Source organism: Megalops cyprinoides, chromosome 14 (assembly GCF_013368585.1).
Source record: "Megalops cyprinoides isolate fMegCyp1 chromosome 14, fMegCyp1.pri, whole genome shotgun sequence".
Lineage (NCBI taxonomy): Eukaryota > Metazoa > Chordata > Actinopteri > Elopiformes > Megalopidae > Megalops > Megalops cyprinoides.
In genome coordinates this window covers 31141777-31166734 of record NC_050596.1, presented here as the reverse complement: position 1 = coordinate 31166734, position 24958 = coordinate 31141777, and the positions used below count along the sequence as shown (strand labels likewise).

The following is a 24958-nucleotide window of genomic DNA, read 5'->3' as shown; positions in this document are numbered from 1 at the left end:
AAAATACATATTTAAGTTTAAGCAACAACCTACCAGTAATCTTAGTTCCATCCTTGGTTTCTGAAGGCACACCAACTCCAAATTCATTTTCTCCAATGACTCTGAAGTAGTAGATGGCTCCCTCTTGCAGATCTGTCACTTTGTAGGTCAAATGGTGACAGTTGGATGTGACGCTCACCCATGCCTTTTTGCTGGCTTCACGTTTTTCAACATGATAGTTCTTGACAGGGTCACCTCCATCATTTTCTGGTGCCTCCCAGGTTACTGTAACCGAGTCCTTTGTAACATCCTTAATCTTAACATTAGTAGGTGGCCCAGGTGAGTCAAGAACCTTGACAGCCATTGCCAAAGTAGCTGTTCCAACGCTGTTCTGCAGTGTTACATTGTATTTTCCAGTGTCGTTTCTTGTTGCTTTCTCTAATGTAATGGATGTGCAGGCATCACTTGTATCAATACTTCCTCTCACTTTCAGATCTACATCATCTTTATTCCATGTTACACTAGGTATTGGTCTTCCATTGAATGGAACAGTCAGAGTAAAAGAGCTACCATGCTTGACAATCAGAGTTTTGCGCATTTCAATGTCAACATCAAATGCTGGCTCTTCTTCTCTATCCTTAGCAACCTCAGGTTCTGCAGTTACAGTTTGTTCACTGAGACCAATTTTGTTAATAGATTTAACTGCAAACACATATTCTGCTCCAGTTGTAAGACCAACAACTGTGAACTCAGTGTTCCTTGTCTGTTGAATAGCCACATTCCAGTCTTTATCCTCCGTCTTCTTATACTCAACATAGTAGCCAATGACAGGGGCTCCACCATCAAACAGTGGCTTTTTCCAGGCAAGAGTGATAGAGCTCTTGGTTGAATCAATCACCTTTACTCTTTCAGGGGCAGATGGTGCGGAAAGTGGATCCACTGCTTTAGTTGGCTGGCAAGGGTAACTTGGAGGACTCAAACCAGCTGCATTTTCTGCATAAACACGATACTCATACTCACATCCTTCGCGGAGATTGGATGCTTCAAAAGTGAGATCACATACAAGCTGTTTGTTCACACGAACCCAGCGCAGACCTGATTTCTCACGTCTTTCAATTACATAGCCACAAATCTCACTGCCTCCATCTGTGGCAGGTTTTGCCCAGCAGATTGTCATTGCTTCACTTGAGACAGAGGTAATTTTTACATCTGTGGGTACAGATGGACAAGTGTATGGATCCATAGCTCTTATGGGATCACTCTCCAGGGCCTCACCAATTCCAAATTTGTTCACAGCAAGAACTCTGAAAATGTACTCATTGCCTTTGAGAAGTTTAGTAACTGTACATGTCGTAGCTTTCATTTCTCCATATACTAATGTCCAGGCAAGACGGCTTGTTTCACGTTTCTCAACAATATAGTGGGATATATCTGCACCACCCATTTCTTGAGGAGGACCCCAGGTCAATGTACATTTTTCTGCATCAAGGCCAGATACCTGCAGTGGTCCAGCAGATGGTCCTGGCCTGTCAAGGATCTTGCAGTTAACAGTCAACGACTTTGTTCCAGCAATATTCTGTAAAGTCAAAATATACTGTCCAGAGTCTCTTCTGATGCAGTCTTTGACAATTACTGAAGTGCTGCTGGATGTTGAGGAGATCTGAACTCTAGCTGTAGGCTCGATCTCCTTACCATCCTTTGCCCATGAAACAACTGGCAGAGGTCGTCCAGCAATATCTGCATTGATTTTCAAAACATCACCAGCTTTCACTACTACAACATCTCTGAACGTTACGTCCATCATGATACGTGGTGGTTCGACATCATCTTTGACTGTAACAGGGCCTGTGCTTTCAGAGGGTTCACTAAATAATCCAGCGGCATTCTTTGCAATGACATGGAAATCATATTTCTGGTCCTCTGTAAGGCCTGTCACATCGAAGTATGTTTCTTGGATATTAGTGAAATTACACTTCAGCCAACGACCCTGCGGAAGTTCCCTGCGTTCAACTATGTAACCGGTGACTTTGGCTCCTCCATCGTACTCTGGCTTTGTCCAAGACAGGGAAACTGATGTTCTAGTGATGCTTGTGATTGTAGGTTGACCTGGGGGATCACAGGGATCTCTTGCAGCCACGGGTTCAGAGGTTTTACTGCACTTCCCTATGCCAGCAATGTTTTCAGCATAGACGCGGTACTCATAGAGTAAGCCCTCCTCAATGCCAGTGACCTTGAATTCTGTATCAGTGATGAGACCTCTGTTCATCTTTGTCCAAAGAATACTGCTTCGTTCTTTACGCTCCAGGTGATATCCGAGAACTGTGCTTCCACCATCATTGACCGGTTCATTCCATGTAACAAGCATGAATGCCTTGGTTGCATGGGCAACTTGAGGTGTAGAAGGTGGTCCAGGTTGCTTGAAGGGATACTGTGCAGTAATTCCTGGAGAATCTATATAGGGGCTCTTTCCGTAACGGTTTACAGCATAAATACGGAATTGATATTCAGAACCATGTGTCAAACGGGACACTTTAATTGATGTTCTGGCAATTGTAGATGAAACTGTTTCCCATGTTGTTGTGTTAGTGTCTCTCTTCTCCACAATGTAGTTGTTGATGTGGCATCCGCCATCATACTCTGGTGGATCCCAGGATAATTTGATACTGTCTGAACTTACTTCATCTATTCTAACTGCTGCTGGTGGGCCAGGTTTGTCAAGGATAACAATGCCAAGTTCGACTATTTTTGTCCCAGCTGTGTTAGCTAATGTGATTTCATATTTTCCAACATGCTCCCTACTAGCTTCTTTGATGATAAGTTTAGTTGAGGTATTGGATGTCAAAATGGTTACAGATGTTGTCAGTTTCAGAGGTAGTCCATCCTTCTTCCATGAAATGGCTGGTTTAGGTCTACCTCTGAATGGAACTTCAACTGTGAGATCATCCCCTGCCTTCACACTGTAAGTGTTGAATAGCAGATCAATCGTAGGTTCAATTTCAATATCCTTTGCAATCACAGGTACACCAAGTTGTTGTGGGTCACTCTTGCCTTTCTCATTCAAAGCAATGATTCTGAAACTATATTCCTGACCTGCTGTAAGGTTAGTGATTGTTGCTTCTGGAACCTTAACTGTAGTGCATACAGTCCACTTGTCCGTGCCCTTAGTTTGCATCTCTACATTGTAGCACATGACTTTGCTGCCGCCATCATGAGCTGGTTTCTCCCAGGAGAGAACTGCACTGTTTCTCGTCACATCAACAAGTGTAACTTTACCCGGTGGCATAGGTACTTCAGAAACCTTGACTGGATCTTTAGTTTCTACTGCTATTCCAAAACCATGCTCATTTACAGCTCTTACACGGAAGTAGTAAATACATCCCTCCTCAAGCTCATCAATCTTAAATGAGTTCTGAGTACAATTACTTGTGACAGTGGTGTATGCCTTTCTTGTAGATTCTCGTTTTTCTACAACATAGTTAGTTATCTTGGCTCCACCATCAATAAGAGGAGGTTCCCAATTCAGTGTCACTGAATCTTTCTTGATGTCTTTGACTGCAAAGTTAAGTGGTGCACTTGGTGAATCCAACACTCTTACATTGACAAATGCAGATTTTTTGCCGCTTGTATTTTCTAGAGTCAAAACATATTTCCCAGTATCAAATCTGTTAACATTGTCAATAACAAGCATAGTGTATGAACTTGTGACTTCAGTTTGTACACGCTCAGTCAGAGTTCCTTCTGCCTTTTCCCAAGTGACTTTAGGTTCAGGTCTCCCTCTGATTGTGACAAACAGGCGAAGTGTTCCACCTGCACGCACAGAAACAACCTTCCTCAGGTCTGCATCTAGCTCAATTTCTGGTGCTTCAAGTTTATCAGCAGCAATAACAGAGCCATGGATATCTGCATGTTCGCCAACTCCCTCAGCATTGATGGCACAGATGCGGAAGTTATATTCAGTATTTTCCTTAAGTTTTGTCACAGTATAGCGTGTTGCTTGTATACCAGTAGGAGGTGTACATGTGACCCATTCTTCCTGAGTAACTTCTTTCATCTCAACAATATATCCCTTTATGTATGCACCTCCATCACTGAGGGGTTTGCTCCAGGCAAGAGACACAGCTGTACTTGAGTGGTCAGTCACTTTAGGATTGGTTGGTGGACCAGGTGGGCGTGTGGCATCAGAGGCTCTATAGAACAACGATGGTTCACTTGACTCTCCCACACCAGCCTCATTTTCAGCAGAGACACGGAACTCATAGAAATGTCCTTCTGAGAGTCCAGTTACTTTAAAGTGGAGGTCCGTTAGAATCTGTCTGTTACATTTTGTCCACCTAACACCATCTTTGTCACGTTTTTCAAGGTGATAGCATTTAATTTCTGACCCACCATCATGCTCTGGTTGATTCCATGTGATAACCATGGAATCCTTTGTTATAACACTTGCCTCAGGCATAGAAGGTGCACTTGGTGGCTTGAATGGATTGCGTGCTATGATGGGCTCAGATTCAAGTGGCTCACCTGTGCCATATTTGTTAACTGCCATGACCCTAAAGATATATTCATTGTGAGTCAGTAGTTTGGTTACTCTGTAGCTCAAGAATTGAACATTCGGATCAACTACAGTCCATGACAACCTACTGGTTTCTCTTTTCTCAATGATGTAGTGTGAAATAGGAGCACCGCCATCTTGTGAAGGATCACTCCAGGACAAATAACATGTATCAGCAGTGACATCTGCCACTTTGAGTGGACCCACAGGTGGACTGGGTCTATCAAGAACCTTCACAGTGATTGGTATTGTTTTTGTTCCACCAATATTGCTGAGACTAAGATCATACTGTCCACTGTCTACTCTAATACAGTCTTTTATTGTTAGCAAAGTACGATTGATGGTAGTTTTGACTTCCATTCTTGGAGTAGTCTTCTCAATTTCCTTTCCATCCTTTAACCATGTGACATCAGGAACTGGTTTGCCGTAGATGTCAGCATCAAGAGCAAAGGTTTCCCCAGCATTAACAACAATAACATCCTTGTACTTTGGATCCATTGAAGCTTTTGGAGCTTCAATTTCATCTGTGGCAGTTATTGGTCCAGTGCTTTCAGAGGGCTCACTGAAAATACCAGCTGCATTTCTTGCAATAACTCTAAACTCATACTGTTGGTCTTGTGATAAGCCTGTGATTGTGAACTCAGTCTCAATTACATTAGTGAAGCTGGCCTTCATCCAACGACCTTCAGGCAAGTCCCGCTTTTCAACAATATATCCAGTGACTTTACTGCCACCATCATACTGTGGCTTTGTCCACTGAATGGTGATCAGATCTTTGGTGATAGTAATAGGTTCAGGGGTACCAGGTGGATCACATGGGTCACGAGCTACAAAGCATTCTGAAACTTTGCTTGATCTACCAATACCAACAATGTTTTCAGCGTAAACTCTGTACTCATATCCCATACCTTCTTCCAGATTGCTTACCTTGAAGAGAGTATCAGTAATGAGAGTCTTATTCAGTTTTGTCCACAAAATGCTTGTTCTTTCTTTGCTTTCAATGTGGTAACCAATGACTGAACTGCCACCATCGTTGACTGGTTCATTCCATTCAATAACCATATGGTCCTTAGATGCAGATGAGACAAATGGGGTGCCAGGTGGTCCAGGTGCTTTGTATGGATACTGTACAACAACTGCTGATGAGTCCAGATAAGAACCCCTTCCATATCGGTTTTCAGCGCAGACTCTGAACTGATATTCTGATCCTGTTGTCAGTTTAGAAATTTTGATAGCTGTCCTTGCAACTGCTCCAGATACAATCTGCCAAGTTGTGGTAGTTGTGTCACGTTTTTCAACAATGTAATTTTTTACTTGACAACCTCCTGTGTACTCTGGTGGCTCCCATGAGATGCTGACAAAGTTATTGCTTACTTCAGTGATTTTTATAGGGCCAGTTGGTGGACCAGGTTTGTCAAGGATTATAATTCCAATGTCTTCTGTGACTGTACCAGCACTGTTTGCAGCTGTGACTGAGTACTTTCCGAAGTCATCTTTGCTAGCCTCTGTTATTTGAAGTATAGCTGAGGTTGGTGTGCTTGAATAATTAACTCTTGTTGTCATTTTCAGTGGCTGTCCATCTTTCATCCAGGAAGCCTTGGGTGCTGGACGGCCAATAACTGGTATTTCTATTTTCAGATCTTTCCCAGCTTTGATACTGTAGGTGTTGAAAATAAGTTTGAAGCTGGGTTCAATTGTCAAGTCATTTGCAATAACAGGAGCAGCTAATGGAGTAGGCTCACTCTTTCCTTTCTCATTGTAGGCTAAGACACGGAAGAGGTATTCGTGACCAGAACTTAGTCCACTTACGGTGCCTTCACATGTTTTTGTTGACGTGGCTACACCCCATTTGTCTGTTCCTTTAGGTTGCATTTCAATTATGTACCCCACTATCCTGCTACCACCATCATGCTCTGGTTTCTCCCATGCTAGAGATGCACTTATTTTAGTTACATCTGTCAAAGTGACTTTGGAAACTGGTAGAGGAACCTCAGATGCCTTCACTGCATTTTTTGTTTCAATTGGTAGGCCAACTCCATATTCATTCTCAGCCATAACTCTGAAGTAATACATAGCTCCTTCTGCAAGATTTTCTACCACATAGCTTGTTTTTGTGCACTTAGCTGTGACATTAGCATAAGCTTTTCTGGTTGATTCACGCTTATCAATTACATAGTGCTTGACCTTTGCTCCTCCGTCAATTAAAGGTGGCTCCCAGACAAGAGTAACGGAGTCTTTCTTGATATCTTTCACTACAAGATTCAAAGGTGCTGATGGTGTGTCCAGTACTTTGACAGACACAAATTCAGATTTGGATCCACTGCTGTTTTCCAAACTTAGGGTGTATTTTCCAGCATCACTCCTGTCACAGATGTCAATTGAAAGCTGAGTATAGTTCAGGCCTTTCTCAATTTGTGCCTTATCAGATAATTCCCCCTCATCTTTAGTCCATTTAATCTCTGGAGTTGGTCTTCCCTTGAAGGGTACATTGATTTTCATGGATGCACCAGCACGCACCACAATTCCTTTCCTCAGCTCTGAGTCAAGGTGTATTTCTGGTGCTTCCATTTTGTCTTCAGGTTTCACTGTTCCAGGAATAACAGCTGGTTCACCAACACCTAACTTGTTGATTGCACATATCTGAATCTTATATTCTTGATTTTCTGTCAGTTTTGTGATTTCAAACTTGTTGATACGCAGGCCAGTTGGTGGGGTGCACATAGTCCATTCCTCCTCGTCAGCTTTGCAAATCTCAACAATGTATCCCTGAATTGCACAACCGCCATCATGAACTGGTTTGCCCCATGCTATTGAAATGGAGTTCTTTGTGGTATCAACCACATGGGCATTGCTTGGTGGGCCAGGTTTGAATATTGGATCAGAGGCTTTGTAGTATTGCGTTGGTAAACTTGGTTCTCCAATTCCAGCTGCGTTTTCAGCAGATAATCTAAATTCATACTCATGACCTTCTGACAAACCGGTTACCCTGAAGTGCAAGTCTGTTACTCTTTTTCTGTTGCATTTTGTCCATCTAATCCCTGCCCTGTCTTTCTTCTCCACAATGTAGCCAACAATTTCACTTCCGCCATCTGTTTCCGGTGCAAGCCAACACACAGTCATGGAATCTCTTGTGATATTAGTTACTTCTAGAATGTGTGGAGATCCCGGTGGAATGAATGGATTTTTCATGATGACTGCTGCAGACTCCAGTGGTTCACCTACACCATACTTGTTAACTGCCATAACACGGAAGATGTACTCATTCCCTTCTAGAAGCTTTGCTACTTTGAGTGTTGGAACATTACAGTCACTAGTAACTAATGTCCAAGCAAGACGACTAGTTTCTCTCCTCTCAATGATGTAATGAGTAATACTGCTGCCTCCATCATGTTCTGGAGGAAGCCATGACAGAGTGCATTTGTCAGAAGTTACACCACTGATATTAAGCGGCCCTTGACACGGTCCTGGTTTGTCCAGTACTTTGACATTGAACGGGACAGTTTTTGTGCCTGCTACATTAGTGAGCTGCAGATTATATTGTCCACCGTCCATTCTAATGGCATCTTTAACAATGATCACTGCTTTCAAATCGGTATTCTTGATCTCACATCTTATTGTATTTTCAATTTCTTTATCACCCTTGAACCATTGGATTGTGGGTATTGGTTTTCCATGTACATCAGCATCAAGTTTAAATGTGTCTCCTGCATTTACAACAATAGTCTGACTGAACTCTGGGTCAATTGAGAATCTTGGTGGTTCAACTTCATCCTTTGCAGTGATGGGTCCAGTGTTATAAGATGGCTTGCTGACAGTTCCAACTGCATTTTTTGCAATAACTCTGAAGTCATACTTGGCATCTTCAGTTAATCCAGTAACTGTAAATTGGGTTTCAATAATATTTGTGAAGTTGGCCTTCATCCAGCGTCCCTCTGGAAGGTCACGTTTCTCCACTGTGTAACCAGTTATTGCACTGCCTCCATCATACTCAGGCTTAGTCCACTGGATTGTAATTGAGTTCTTACTCACACTGATGGCCTCTGGGGTGCCAGGTGGATCACATGGATCACGTGCTACACAGCCTTCTGAAACTTTACTGCATCTGCCTATTCCAACAATGTTCTCACCATATACTCTGAACTCATATTCAACACCCTCTTCCAAAGGACTGGTTTTAAACCGGGTTTCTTGAATTAGAGACTTATTAATTTTGGTCCACAGGATGCTGTTTCTCTCTTTTCTTTCAAGATGATAGCCAATAATACTACTGCCTCCATCTGACACTGGCTCATGCCATTCCACAACCATATGATCTCTTGAGAGTGATGTGACAAATGGAGTCCCTGGTGGACCTGGTTCCTTGTAAGGATACTGGGCGACAACAGATGGAGAGTCTAAAGCATAACTTTTGCCATATCTGTTTTCAGCAATAATTCTGAACTGATATTCTGCCCCAGTTTTTAGTCTAATCACCTTCAGAGTAGTTCTTGCAACTGTGGTAGACACATTCTCCCAGGTAGTGGTGGTTGTGTCTCTCTTTTGCACAATGTAATTTGAAATTTGGCAGCCTCCAGTGAATTTTGGAGGATTCCAGGAAATCGTGACACTGTCCACACTTACTCCAGAAAATTTCACTGGGCCAACTGGAGGGCCAGGTTTGTCAAGTGTGATTATTTCAATAGTTGCATCCTTTTGTCCCACAACATTAGACACTGCAATTTCATAAAGACCGCCATCATCTTGTGTTGCTTCTTTTATATTCAGAGTTGTGTGATGTGCAGTGCTAACGAAATTAACCCTTGTAGTCTGTTTAAGAGGTGTGCCATCCTTAGCCCAAACAACTGTTGGTTTAGGACGTCCAGCAATTGGTATTTCTACTGTGAGATCTTTACCAACTTGTACACTGTAGTTACTGAATGTAGGCCTTACATCTGGGTCGATGACCAGATCCTTTGCTTGCACTGGAACAGCGAGAGTTCTTGGGTCACTCTTTCCCTTCTCATTGATAGCAATGACCCTGAACAAATATTCTTCTCCCTGGACCAAATTACTGACTACTGTCTCCAGGGTTTTGACATTTGCACAGCCAGACCATTTTTCACTGCCTTTCGCTTGCATTTCCACCAGATACTGAAGGATTCTACTGCCACCATCATGCTCAGGTTTCTCCCAGGCAAGTGAAACACTGTTGCGTGTTACATCAATAACAGTGAATTTCCCCGGAGGTTGTGGCACTTCTGATACTTTCAGTGGATCAGTTGTTTCTGCTGGTAATCCAATACCATTTTCATTTTCAGCAAGAACTCTGAAGTAATAGTTGCAGCCCTCCTGAAGTGGTTCAACTTTCCATGACAATGCATGGCAATTGGTCACAACAGCAGAATAAGCTTTTCTTGTGCTTTCACGTTTTTCAACAATATAGTTTTTAATTTTTGCACCACCATCCAAGGCAGGTGGTTCCCATATAAGAGTTACAGACTCTTTTGTGATCTCCTTCACTTTAAGATTCACTGGAGCACTTGGTGTGTCAAGCACTCTGACAGTAATGAATTCAGATTTTGATCCACTGGCATTCTCTGCAGTGAGGGTATATTTTCCACTGTCAAATCTATTAGCATTGTCAATCACAAGGGATGTATAACTGCTAGTAACCTCAATCTGAGCGTTTTCCTTGATTTCACCATCAGCTTTCTCCCATTTAACTTTTGGGGCAGGGCACCCTCTCATAGGGACGAACACCCTGATGGAACCTCCAGCTCGAACTTTAATGACCTTCCTGAGTTCTGGATCAAGGTCGAGATAGGGTTCTTCCATTTTCTCTTCAACAAGAATGGTACCAGAAACATCTGCATGTTCACCAACACCAGCTTTGTTTATAGCACAGACTCTAAACTTATATTCATGCTTTTCTTTGAGTTTTTCTACTTCGAATGTTGTCTTTCTGATGCCTGTTGGGGGGGTACACATAGTCCATTCTTCTGATGTTGCCTCACATGCTTCAACAATATATCCCTGAATCTCACAACCACCATCATAAATAGGTTTACCCCATGAAAGGAATACAGATGTTTTTGACACATCTGTCACTTTAGGGTTATTTGGTGGGCCAGGTTTGAAAATAGGATCCACAGCCTTGTAATAAACAGATGGAGTACTGGGTTCTCCAATTCCAGCTGCATTCTCAGCTGTGACTCTGAATTCATAACTGTGGCTTTCGAGAAGTCCAGTGACCTTAAAGCACAAATCACTGACTATATTCCTATTGCAGCGAGTCCATCTGACTCCTTCTTTGTCATGTTTTTCAATAATGTATCCAGTAACAGGACTGCCACCATCTTGAGCAGGTGCTTCCCAGGTTACGACCATTGAATCCTTTGTGATGTTGGAAACTTCAACACTTTTAGGTGCATCAGGAGCCACAAATGGATTTTTAATAAGTACTGCTTCGGAGTCAAGTGGTTCACCCACTCCAAATTTGTTGACAGGCAAGACACGGAAAATGTACTCATTTCCTTCCAAAAGCTTTGTGATTTTTAGAGTAGTTGTTTGTATTTTAGAATCAACAACTGTCCAAACCAATCTGCTCGTCTCTCTCCTTTCAACAATATAGTGAGATATATTACTACCACCATCATGTTTTGGTGGTTTCCAGGCAATGGAGCATTGGTCAATTGTAATACCATAGACAGAAACAGGGCCTTCAGGTGGTCCAGGTTTATCTAGTACCTTGACATTGACATGAACAGACTTCTCTCCTCCAGCGTTCTTTAATAGCAGAGTGTACTGTCCTCCATCAGTGCATTTAGCTTCTTTAATACTCAAACATGTGGTGGTCTCTGTGTTTTTAATTTCACAATACAAAGTATTTACAAGCTCTTGCTCTCCCTTCATCCAATGGATTGTGGGTGTTGGCTTGCCATGTATGTCAGCATCAATCTTGAATGCTTCTCCAGCATTTACAATGATAGTTTGAGTATATTGTGGATCTATGCTAATGCGAGGTGGATCAACCTCATCCTTTGCAGTGATAGGCCCAGTGCTGTAAGATGGATCACTGAAAACACCTGCAGCATTTCTTGCAATGACCCGGAACTCATATTTGTTGTCTTCAACTAAGCCAGTTGCAACATATTCAGTTTCAATAATGTTAGTGAAGTTGGCCTTCATCCAGCGGCCTTCAGGCAATTCCTTCTTCTCAACAATGTATCCAGTGACTTTGCTACCGCCATCATATTCTGGTTTAGTCCATTTGATTGTAATAGAATTTTTTGTGATCTTCACCGCCTCTGGAGTGCCTGGAGGATCACAAGGATCTCTGGCAACATAACCCTCTGACACTTTGCTGGCTTTACCAATGCCTACAATATTTTCTGCATAAACTCTGTATTCATATTCAAGCCCTTGTTCAAGACCAATAGTCTTGAAAGTTGTGTCCTGGATAAGTGTCTTGTTTAGTTTAATCCAAAGAATACTGTTTCTTTCCTTTCTTTCAAGGTGATACCCTAATACACTGCTTCCTCCATCATTAACAGGCTCATTCCATACCACTACCATGGTGTCCCTTGTAGCGGCATGAATGAAGGGTGTTCCTGGAGGGCCTGGAACTTTGAATGGGTACTGAGCAACTACAGACTCTGAGACAAGGAATGAACTCTTTCCATATCTATTCTCAGCAGTAATCCTGAACTGATATTCAGAGCCAGTCTTCAACCTTCCTGCTTTTATTGTTGTTCTTGCTACGTTTGAGGACACAGTCTGCCAATCTGTGGTAGATGTATCTCTTTTTTCAACAATGTAGTTGTTAATAGTGCAACCACCATCGTACTCAGGGGGCTTCCAAGAGAATGTGATGCTATCTGTAGTGACTTCATTCACTTTCACTGGCCCAGTTGGTGGGCCAGGTTTATCGAGCACAACAACACCAATGTCTGCTGTTGTTTCACCTGCTGTATTTGAAAGTTTGATAATATACTGCCCAACATCCTCCCTGCATGCCTCCTTGATCACAAGACTTAAATTAGTCTCAGATGACTCAAAATTAACTCTGCTAGTTTGCTTGAGAGGTACACTATCTTTCTGCCAAGAAATGGCTGCTTTTGGGCGAGCAACATAGGGAATGTCTATCTTCAAGTCTTCTCCTGCTAGAACACTGAATGTGGAGAATAACAGCTTGAATGCTGGAGCTATCACAAGATCTTTCGCAACTACAGGCACACCAATCTGGCGAGGATCGCTTGTTCCTTTCTCATTCCTTGCAGATACCCTGAACATATATTCTTCACCTGGTGTCAGTCCAGTAATAACTGCTTCAGTAACTTTTACAATCACACACTGGGTCCATTTTTCACTTCCTTTGCTTTGCATCTCAACAACATATGCTACTATTCTGCTTCCACCATCATGCTCTGGCTTTTGCCATGACAGTGTAGCACTATTCTTCGTAACATCTTGAAGAGTAATTTTCCCTGGAGGAAGTGGTTTCTCAGACACTTTGACTGACTCAGTAGTTTCTATGGGAAGACCAATTCCATATTCATTTTCTGCTAAAACTCTAAAGTAATAGTTGCATCCCTCTTGCAGCTGATCAACTGTCCAGCTTGTTTTGTGACAGTTAGCCATAACTGTGGAGTATGCTTTTCTTGTTGATTCACGTTTTTCAACAATATAATTCTTAATCTTGGTGCCACCATCATTCAGAGGGGGGTCCCAGGTGAGCGATACAGACTCTTTAGTAACTTCTTTGATCTTCAGATTTTGTGGTGCTCCAGGGGTATCCAGTACTCTGACATTCACAAAGGCTGTCTTACTTCCTGAGCTGTTTTCCACTGTTAGCAAGTATTTTCCACTGTCAAACCTATTGACATTTTCAATAATCACTGATGTGAAAGATGTTGTAGTCTCAATAGTTGCTCTCTCAATAGGGTCTCCATTTTCTTTGGACCATTTTACCTCAGGAGCTGGTCTTCCTTTTATTGGTACAAATAGCCTCAATGTGCAGCAGGCTCTGATGGTGACAACCTTACGAAGATCAGCATCAAGCTCAATTTCTGGTGGAATCTGCCTGTCCTCTGCCTTTGGTGATCCAGGAACAGAAGCAGCTTCTCCAACACCCTCAGAGTTAACAGCCGAAATATTAATTTTATATTCCTGATTTTCCTTCAAGTCAGTAATTGTAAACGATGTGCCCATTAGTCCTTCCTTGGGTGTTACAACTCTCCATTCATTCTCCTCAGGAAGGCAGGTCTCAACAATGTATCCTGTGATATCAGAACCACCATCATATACTGGCTTGTTCCATGCAAGGGTGATTGAAGACTTAGTTGTGTCCAAGACCCTTGGATTGCCAGGAGGGCCAGGCTTGAAGAGAGTGTCAGAGGCCTTGTAGAATGGACTTGAAGGACTATGTGCACTTTGACCAGCAGCATTCTCAGCAGCAACTCTAAATTCATATTCATGTCCTGGTACAAGCCCGGATACTTTGTACCACAAATCTGTAACAGTCTTCATATTGCATTTAACCCACCGAAGACCAGTTTTATCTCTTCGTTCAATAGTGTAGTTGGTAATACTGCTTCCACCATCGCTTTTAGGAGCTCCCCAGCAAACAACCATGGAATCCTTTGTGATAGTTGTTACTTCAGGTGTTTGTGGAGGATCGGGTGGAACGTATGGGTTAGCTGCAATAATAGATTCTGATTCAAGCGGCTCTCCAATTCCATACTTATTGACAGCCATGACCCTAAATATATATTCATTTCCTTTCAGCAATTTTGTCACTTTGAACTGGTTAACTTGCAACTCTGATGCTACATTTGTCCATGCAAGTCTGCTTGTTTCACGCTTTTCAATGACATAGTAATCAATCTTTGCTCCACCGTCATCTGGAGGAGGTAACCATGACAGAACACAATTCTCAGCAGTGATGTCTGTAACAGTAAGTGGTCCAGCTGGTGGCCCTGGTCTGTCAAGAACTTTAACATTGAAGACATGTTTGGCAAAGCCTCCCAGATTGCTAGCCGTTAAAGTGAATACACCTCCATCCCTTCTTACAGAATCCTTATTAATCAAAGCTGTTGTAAAGTCATTCATTTTGATTTGTAGTTTTGTTGTATTTTCAACTTCCTTTTCATCTTTAGTCCAAACCATTGATGGTGGTGGTTGCCCGGAAACATCAGCTTCAATTTTGAAGACTTCCCCTGCCTTCACTAGAACAACATCCTTGAACTTGGCATCAACCATAATTCTTGGCTCTTCAATGTCATCTTTGCAAGTAATGGGATCTGATGGCTCAGAGGGGTTGCTTACAGCACCAGCGGAATTCCTGGCAAGAACACGGAATTCATAGGAGGCGTTTTCTGTCAGTCCACTTACAGTGAAACTGGTATCAATTATGTTGGTGAAGTTAGCCTTGAGCCAGCGTCCATTTGGTAAGTCTTTCTTTTCCACAGTATATCCAGTTATCTTGAAACCGCCATCATATTCAGGCTTTGTCCATTCAATTGTCACTACATTTTTAGTGATGTTAACTGCCACTGGCTGGCCAGGTGGATCCACTGGATCAAGGGCAAGCATTGGCTCTGATGACTTGCTTGGTTTACCCACACCTGCTATGTTTTCAGCTAGAACACGGAATTCATAGGCAATTCCACCTTCTAATCCTGTAGATTTGAAAATGTTTCCTACCACTAAGGCTTTGCTGATCCTTTGCCACACGATACCGCTCCTCTCTTTCCTTTCAATATGGTATCCTAAGATTTCACTTCCTCCATCAGCAACTGGTTCATTCCATCCAATTGTCATAGTGTCTTTGGTGAATGATGCTACATGTGGAGTGCCTGGTGGTCCAGGAACCTTGAATGGATATGCAGCCACCACTGCTTCTGAAGTGATTGGAGGTCCAACACCATATCTGTTTTTAGCTTTAACACGGAACTGATACTCAACTCCTGTAGTTAAACGAGTAGCTTTAAATGTTGTGCGGATTACTGATGTAGACAACTCTACCCATGTTGTGCTTGTGGTTTGTCTCAATTCAACAATGTAACTGTTAATTGGTACACCTCCATCATTCTCAGGGGAATCCCATGATATTATGATGAAGTCACGGGAAATTTTGTCTAACTTAATTGGTCCCTTGGGAGGTCCAGGAACATCATGCACTTTCAGAGTAATATGTTCTGTTTCAGTGCCAATTATATTCTTTCCTGTCATGGAGTACCGTCCACTGTCATTTCGTGTGCATTCAACAATATTCAGGATGGTTGAAATTGGGGTGTTTTCAATGTTTACCCTTTGTGTCTGTTTAAGGGCCTGATCATCCTTGTTCCAGGAAACTGTTGGTTTTGGACGGCCCAAAACAGGTATTTCAATTTTAATATCATCTCCTGCTTTGGCAATGACTAATTTCTGGCAGATTCCAGAAAGGTCAAATTCTGGGCCTGTCATTTGTTCTTTAATTACTACCGGTCTGCTTTCACGAGGATCACTTCTGCCGGAACTGTTCACAGCCATGACCCTGAATACATACTCGTCATTTTCATTTAGATTTTTTGCTACATAGTCAAGAGTCTTCACAGTGCCCACATGAGACCACTGATCTGCACCCTTCTTTTGAGCTTCAATGACATATCCAGTAATTCTGCTGCCACCATCATGCTTTGGTTTTGTCCAGACAAGTCTTGCAGAGTTCTTGGTAATTTCTGTTATGTTAACTTTTTCAGGTGGAGTGGGTGCTTGAGATGCTCTAATGGGATCAGGAGTTTCAACTGGCTCACCAATGCCAAATTCATTTTCAGCACGTACTCTGAAATAGTATTCTGATCCTTCAGCCAGATTTGGAACTCTAACAGAACACTTTTGGCAATTTGTTATTATGGTGGTATAAGCCTTTCGTGTAGCTTCTCTCTTCTCAATGATGTAATTGGTAATCTTTGAGCCACCATCAATCATAGGCATTTCCCATTGGAGGGTGACGCTGTCTTTCGTAATGTCTTTTGGTTTCAAGTTGAGAGGTGGTCCGGGTGAATCCAGAACTCTGACATTCACAAATGCAGTCTTTTTGCCAGCAGAATTTTCCACTGTCAAGAAGTACTTTCCAGCATCATGTCTTGTGCAATCCGGGATGACGAGGAGAGTATATGATTCTGTTGTATCAATGTGTGCACGACCCTTCAAAGGTATCTCCTCTTTCATCCAGGTGACTTCAGGGGTTGGACGACCTTTAATTGGCACGAAAATACGTATGGAGCCACCAGCCTTGACAACAAGGGTTCTTCTCAGTTCAGCATCAAGTTCAAAGTCTGCAATTTCTTCACGCTCCACAATTTCAACAACTTCTTCAACTTGAGCAGGTTTACCAACTCCTACTGCATTCAGTGCACTAACTCTGAAGTGATACTTTCCTCCTGTCTGTAGGTTTGCCACAACAAAGTCAGTAATTCGCAGTGCAGTTCCTGTTGTGTCTTTAATCCAGTCTTCTTCTCCCTCCTTTTTGTGCTCAACAATGTATCCTGTGATGTCAAGTCCACCATCGTCATGAGGTCTACCCCAGTGCAATGAAGCTGTAGTTTTAGTTGTATCTGTAATTCTTGGGTTGGATGGGGGCCCAGGCACATCTGAAAAATGATACATTTTGGTATTAATGACTCAAATGTACAACGTATAAACAGTCTGCCAAAATGGCACATTTTGAAAAACACATATTGGGTTGTTCATTTCAGTTCACACATTTGATATATATATACCCACTAATCCATGATAAAAGTCTAAGCATTGATGACAACTCTATGTGTTGCTGTAGATTACCAGTGACATAGCAAAAGGATAAGTCAGCAGTATTTTTGATTTATGTGATTTGTGTATTAGTTGTAACTCTCAAAGGCAGCGATATGTTTCATTGGGGAGGTATGTAGTGCCATACCAAGTACCTACTGCCAACTGTCTTCTTTCAGAAGAACTGGAGTTCTATTAGTAGTTTACTAAACCCATTCATTACAACTACCAATAGAAATCTGCCTAGAGAACTCATTCTAACAACCAAAAAATACATCCAGTCTGAGGCACATTTCACTAAAGAACACTATTGGTGACATGAACATTTTAGTGTATGAATGCAAGGTTAGCTTTGTGCTTGTAACAGCAAATAAAATATACTTACTTGCCGCACTCTTAGCCATCACAGTGTGTGATGGCTCACTGGGATCTCCAAAGCCAGCTCTGTTTTCTGCAATCACTCTGAATTCATATTCAACCCCTTCAGTAAGCCCTTGCACTTTGTAATGGAGATCCGGAATGGATTTCTTTGATGCTCTGACCCATCTCATACCTCTTCTTTCTTTTCTTTCAACACTGTAACCGATGATATCACTACCTCCATCTTCAACTGGTCTCTTCCATGAAATTGTAGCAGAGTTCTTGTCTACACTTTCGACTTCTGGTTTTGATGGAGGACCTGGTGGGCCTGGAATTGAAGATGAGTAACTTTTAGATTTTTTCTATTCAAGACAAACATTATATAATACAATTAAAATGCAATTCAACATACCAAAGCTATCCACCATTTTCACTGGTTCAGAGAGTGTTGCATCACCAGCACCATACTGGTTTACCGCTGAGACACGGAAGATATATTCATTGCCTTGGATAAGCTTGCTTGCAACAAAATGACAATCCATCACATTCTCAGCCAGTATAGTCCAAAGAAGACGACTGGTTTCCCTCTTCTCTAGAGTGTAAGATCTGATTGGAGAGCCTCCATCCTCATGTGGTGGTGACCATGTCAAGGTGACCTTTTCAGCAGACACACTGCTTGCTTCAATGGGCCCTGGGGGTCCAGGAACATCCAGAACTGTCACTTTCACAGTTTCTTCTTTGATGCCAAATGGATTGCTGGCAGAAATTGTGTATTCACCAGAATCTTTTCTACTGGCATACTTGATAGAAAGTGTAGAAGATGTTGGAGTTGTTTCAATCTGACAGATATCTGATGGCTTGAAATATTTTCCACCTTTAGACCACACAGAAGTTGGTGGAGGTTTTCCAATTATGCTTGTTGCAGTTATCACAATAGTGTCACCAGCTCTAACAGCAAGCCCCTCCTTTATGGTTGAATCAATAATGATGGTTGGTGCCTCTGTTAAAAAAGAAGAAGGAAGAGTTTTGGCCCAAATTCAATCAACAAAAAACAACCTCTGGATATTGTAACAAACTTAAACAGAACCATACTTACCATATTCATCTTTACACACAAGGGTATCTGTCTGTTCTGATGGAGGACTTATGGCCCCAGCTGCATTCTTTGCTCTAATTCTGAATTCAACTTTGCATCCTTCTAGTAAGTCAGTCACCGTGAATGCACAATCCACAATATTTACATTGTTAGCCTTCACCCAGACCTTTGAGGGCAGATCACGTTTCTCAACGATGTAGCCAGTCAGTTTGTGTCCACCATCATACTTGGGTTCAGTCCATGTAAGTGTTACTGTGCTTCTTGTAATGCTAACAACATCAGGTTTACCAGGAGGATCTAAAACAATCAAGAAAATAATAATTGGAATCAATAAAGTTAATATAAAGAAAAAAGACATCAGGAAAAAATAAGCCACTAGAAGTAATGAAGCAAATAAGCTCTACTTACCTATAGGATCCAGGGCAACACATGGACCTGTTGGTGGACTTGGCTTTCCAGTACCTGCCATATTTATAGCCATGACCCTGAATTCATACTCAAGACCTTCAGTTAAACCTTTCACTCTATGTTCTTTCATTTTCAGAGGCGTCTTGCTGGCTCTCTTCCATAAGAGACTGTTCCTTTCCTTGTATTCCACATGATATCCTAAGAACACAAAGGGACAAATGCTTTTCTAAATCGCAACAGAAATGTACCATGACAAAAAGAAAATGCATTGAGATAATTTTTTAAAATAAGAAATAGTAAGTATGCATTGTTACCAGTTATTGGGGAGCCTCCAGTCTTCCTTGGGTCTGACCATGCCAGTGTTGCAGAATCATGCCGCATACTCATAATTTGTGGTGGAGGTGGGGCATCTGGCACATCTAATGACAAAACACATTAAATATTTAGAAAATCATGAAGGAAAAATCAGGAAAAACATGTCAAAAAAAAGAAAAACACTTACTGAATGGATGCTTAGCCAAAACAGGATCAGACTTTAGGCCTTCTCCAACTCCATATTTGTTTTCTGCAGAAACCCTAAAGATGTATTCTGTTCCTTCATGAAGACCAGTCACCCTTAATGAGTTTGTTGTCACGTCTGAAGCACAGGTAACCCACATGTTGGTTATGGAATCCCTTTTCTCAAGAATATAGTTAGTTATTTCTGATCCACCATCATCCTTTGGTGCACCCCATTTTAAGGTGACTCCATCAGCTGTGATTTCTTTAAATTTGATTGGTGCAGTTGGTATTCCAGGCCGCCCGACTACTCGGACGAAAATAGTCGATTCCTTGGTACCAGCATTATTTCTCAAGGTGATGGTGTATTTTGACGCATCACCTCTTTGGCAGTCACGGATAAGCAGGGTTGTGTTGACAGCAGTGAACTCTGCAGAGACTCTGCCAGTGTCAGTTAAAGTAACATCTTCACCCTTCTTCCATGTGACAGTAGGGGCAGGTTTGCCAGTAATAGGGATTTTGAGACGAACAGTGCTTCCTTCCTTTGCAATGTAGCATAAATTTGGCAAGTCTCTTAAGTCGCATGCTGGTGGAACTATAACAGAGAGGAATAAAAATAAATATCAGTCAAAAAAAAAAGTGCGCTAATGAATATTTAGATTAAATTTTGACAGACACTCACCAAGGACATCTTTAGCCACAATCTTAAGCTCCTTTACTGTACCATCTCCAGCATCATTCACTGCTCTCACTCTGTAGGAGTACTCCTTTCCTTCTATAAGATCTTTGGCACTGTACTGCATGTTCTTTGATCTCATCAGTTCCTTCCATTTATCTTCACCATTCAAGACTTCCAAGACATATGCAGTAATACGGCTTCCACCATCAGAGATTGGTTTCTTCCAGCCAAGGGTACATGAATCCTTTGTGACCAGAATTGGCTTGAAGTCCATTACTGGTCCAGGTTGTTCTATGGGGTTAGTTTCAATTGATTCAATTAGCAGTAGCATTTGAAGACACAGAAACGATTCCGATAATACACACATAATATATTTTTAGATAATAAATGCAGATACAGGTGGTCCCCAACATACGATGGGGTTACGTCCCGATAAACCCATCGTAAATTGAAATTATCCTAAGTCGAAAATGCATTTCATACATCTAAACTACCGAACATCATAGCTTAGCCTAGCCTACTTTAAATGTGCTCAGAACACTTACATTAGCGTACAGTTGGGCAAAATCATATATTTTATAATAAAGTGATGAACATCTCATGTAATTTATTTAATACTGTACTGAAAGTGAAAAACAGGAACACAAAACACAATATCCAAAAAACGCTGGCAACACAGTAGACTACACTGTAGTATCAGTTGTTTACCCTTGTGATCGTGTGGGATCTGCCCAGCATCGCGAGGAAGTATCGTACCGCATATTGCTAGCCCGGGAAAAGATCAAAATTAAAAGTATGGTTTCTACTGAATACATATCGCTTTCACACCATTGTAAAGACGAAAAATTGTAAGTCAAACCATCGTAAGCCGGGGACCACATGTATTATCATTCCAGATATTATGTTTCAGATTAAAAAAAACAAAGAAAACATGCTGTACACTCACCAGAGGCTCTTACAGCATCTGCAGTTTCACATGGCTCCCCAATACCATGTTCATTTTGAGCTGAGACTCTAAAATTGTAAGATCTGCCTGGTTCCAAATTATCAATTTTATAGTATGTTTTGGTACAGTCCGTTGTAACGGTGGACCATGCTTTTCTCTCTGCATCACGTTTTTCAACAATATAATTCTTCACTTCACTTCCACCATCAATTAGTGGAGCATCCCAGAGGATGGAGGCACTATCCTTGGAGGTCTCCTTGACCATAAGGTTAACTGGTGGTCCAGGGGTATCTATAGCACAAATACAATCATTAGAAAACTGACAACTCTGTAAAGAATAGCAATAAATGTAATTTAATTTTGAATATTGAAATGAACCTACCAATAACCTTGACAACAATTGTGTACATCTTCATTCCACTGGTGCTGTCCAGAGACAAGACATACTTGCCGGCATCATATCTGTTCACATGCTCAACATATACTAGAGTGTCAGACTCAGTGGTCTTGATCACAATTCCTTGTCTGTCCTTAATGTTAGTGTTCATCTTGGCCCAGGTCACCTTGGGAGTAGGCCTGCCCCTCAGTGGGACATAGAGTCTCATTTTTGCTCCAGCACGCAGTACCAGGGTTTGCTTCAGCTCATCAGAAAGTTCTCCCTCAGGAGGAACTAAAAATAAAATTGTTCAATAAGAAAAAACACACACACACACACACGCACACGTGCACATATATATATTAAAAGGTCAAATGTTGTCATGTTAACATGTAACACCTTAGATTTACAGCACTTAAATTTCTTTCAGTTTCTAAATGGATAGCAGCAAAAAGGCTCTATAGGACCATAGTAGAATGTTACATGATAAATGCATATTAATGCAGATAAATGACAAATAATAAATAAACATACCCAAAATGTCCTTTGCAAAATGTTTATCTGGAACTTCACTTGGTTCGCTGAACCCAACTTTGTTCACAGCGGACACCCTGAACTGGTATTCTGTATTGTCAATAAGTCCTGTGACAGTGTAGTTTGTTTCTTGGAGATTCTTAGGTACATTGCACCTTATCCAGTCTGCTGTATCTGCTCTTTTAATTTCAACCAGGTAACCTAAGATTTCACAGCCACCATCATTAGCAGGTTTTGTCCAGGATAGACTAATTGTGCTGTGTGTGGTGTCAGCAACCTTCGGGGAAACTGGTGGGCCAGGGGGATCTGTGGACCAGCAAATACAAGTGTGATTTTGTGTAGAATTGCAATGTTCACACCTCATAATGTTTGAATAACATTGTTTTTAATACTTACACACAGGATCATATGCATAAGTGGCAGTGGATGGATCACTTGGCTTGCCTAAGCCAGCTTTGTTGAGGGCAATAACTCTGAATTCATATTCTGCTCCCTCTGTGAGACCGCTAGCCTCAATGGTTCTCTCTATCACTGGCCGTCTGTTGAGTCTGGCCCAGTTGACTTCTTTGGTTTCACGTTTTTCAACCATGTACCCCAGAATGGTGTCTCCACCATCATTTTCAGGTTCCTTCCAACTGACAGTCATATGATCCTTTGTGACATTAGTGATAATAGGAGGATCACACGGTCCAGGAACATCTGAAAACAAAGGCGGTGTTATAGTAAATACTCAATAATACTGCAGTTACAGTCAATGCTTAGGATCAGCTTGAACACAAATGTCAAAATTACCGTAAGGATTCTTGGCGACAACAGGGCTAGACAGAATGGGGTCACCAACCCCATACTTGTTCTCAGCACGGATGCGGAACTGGTACTCGCGGCCCTCAATTAACTTCTCTGCAAGGCATTCGGTGACTTTGCCACTGATTTTTGCTGTGACCTGAGCCCAGTTTGCTCTGCTAGTTTCACGTTTATCAACAATATAATTAGTGATGTCAGAACCACCATCTGCTAGGGGCGGTTCCCAGATGAGCTGGATACGATCTGCGTACACATCTCCAAATTTGACGGAAGCTGGTGGGCCAGGTATGTCTAAGGAAAAAGGATGATAATATTATTTGAAAATCTGTAAATGTATACAATGCACTGACTGAGAACAAATGTACTCTGTACTTACCCAAAACCTTCAGCTGAATTTCACCTGATTTTGAGCCACTTGCATTTTCTGCCAAAATAGTGTACTCTCCTGTATCATTTTTAGTCACAGATGACAACTCTAGGAGGAACAGATGTCTCTTCTGTGACAGCTTCAGGCCTTCAGCTGGTTTTAAAACCACTCCATTTCTTTTCCATGTAACTTTTGGCATTGGTTTTCCAAAAACTTCAGCTTCAAGGCAAACATTTGTTCCAGCTTTCACAGGCAACATCTTCTTCATCTGAAGTCCAATTTCTACCCTTGGTGGAACTACAATGGGAAAATAATAGCATATACATGTATGTACATGAAAAAATATATACATGTACACATAAATATGTATTTGTGATAACATGTATCTGAATTCTTTATTAAATATCTGAACACAAATATCCAAATACAGTGTTTCATTCCTTTGAAACAATTTTGATTTTACCATTTTCTGTAGAGATAAGGATGGGGTCTGAAAGTTCAGATGGTCTGCTGAGATTTACTGCTGTCTTTGCAATTATTCTGAACTGGTATTGGGCTCCCTCGTCCAGTCCAGTTGCAGTGTACTCTTCTCTGGGTACATTCTGGCTGCTTGTATTGCAGCGTATCCACTGATCTCCAGGGATCTTCAGGGCTTCAACATAATACCCAATGATTTTGCTGCCACCATCATGCTTTGGTCGGCCCCAGACAAGGGTGACTGAATTCTTGGTCACATCAAGGACTTCAGGTTTGCCTGGTGGATCTAGAGTTGGACAGTGAAGGCAGAAGTGATTCATTTACTGACTAACATGCACATTACAGTAGACCAGAAAAATAAGTAGTGAAAGTAGTAATTACATACCAACTGGTGTTCTTGCTGTGACAAATTCTGTCTTTTTGCTTGGTTTACCCTGTCCAGCACGATTAATTGCAGAGACCCTGAAGGTATATTCCAGACCTTCAATTAAACCTGCACAAGGGTATTCAGTTGTACGAACAACAGTGTCATTTGCCTTAACCCAGAGAAGACTGTTCCTCTCTTTCCGTTCAATGTAGTATCCAGTTATAGGACTGCCACCATCAGTTTCGGGCCTGTCCCAGGCCACAAACATGCAGTCTTTGTTGACTTTGTTGATGCGGCAGTTCTGGGGTTCACCAGGTACATCTGAAAAGAAATACATTTTTAAATGCTGTACATATGTACGGCAACAGTGGGTTTACCTCTGTATATATGAACAGATCTTACCAAAGGGAAATTTGGCGATCATCCTCTCAGATGAAATAGGGTCTGAAATGCCAAAGCGGTTCTCAGCACGAACACGGAAAATATACTCCTTTCCAGGGATGAGCTTTCCGACTCTGCAGCCAGTCTTAGCACAGGATGAGACTGCGGTGACCCAGTCGCCTCTGCTTACATCACACTTTTCAACCACATAATTAGTAATGTTGCTTCCACCATCCTCAAGTGGTGCTTGCCAGCTGAGTGAGCAGGCATCAGCATCCACATCACTGATCTCAAATGGTGGCTCTGGTGGGCCAGGGATATCTGTAATACACAAGTAGTTATCATACGTGTTATTACGTTCCAATT

At 41.7% G+C, this 24958-nt stretch overlaps 1 protein-coding gene across 1 annotated transcript in view; it reads right to left on the bottom strand.

Annotated features, from left to right (window-relative positions):
* ttn.1 (titin, tandem duplicate 1) overlaps positions 1 to 24958 on the bottom strand; it is a 166335-nt gene that overhangs the window by 28410 nt on the left and 112967 nt on the right. The window contains 17 exon segments of the mRNA XM_036544927.1: positions 34 to 17142; positions 17685 to 17987; positions 18072 to 18659; positions 18756 to 19052; positions 19164 to 19361; positions 19478 to 19582; positions 19666 to 20256; positions 20344 to 20631; positions 21287 to 21577; positions 21669 to 21956; positions 22197 to 22502; positions 22593 to 22895; positions 22989 to 23291; positions 23377 to 23664; positions 23831 to 24130; positions 24230 to 24532; positions 24614 to 24913. Of these exon segments, the coding sequence (XP_036400820.1) occupies positions 34 to 17142; positions 17685 to 17987; positions 18072 to 18659; positions 18756 to 19052; positions 19164 to 19361; positions 19478 to 19582; positions 19666 to 20256; positions 20344 to 20631; positions 21287 to 21577; positions 21669 to 21956; positions 22197 to 22502; positions 22593 to 22895; positions 22989 to 23291; positions 23377 to 23664; positions 23831 to 24130; positions 24230 to 24532; positions 24614 to 24913 (22161 nt within the window).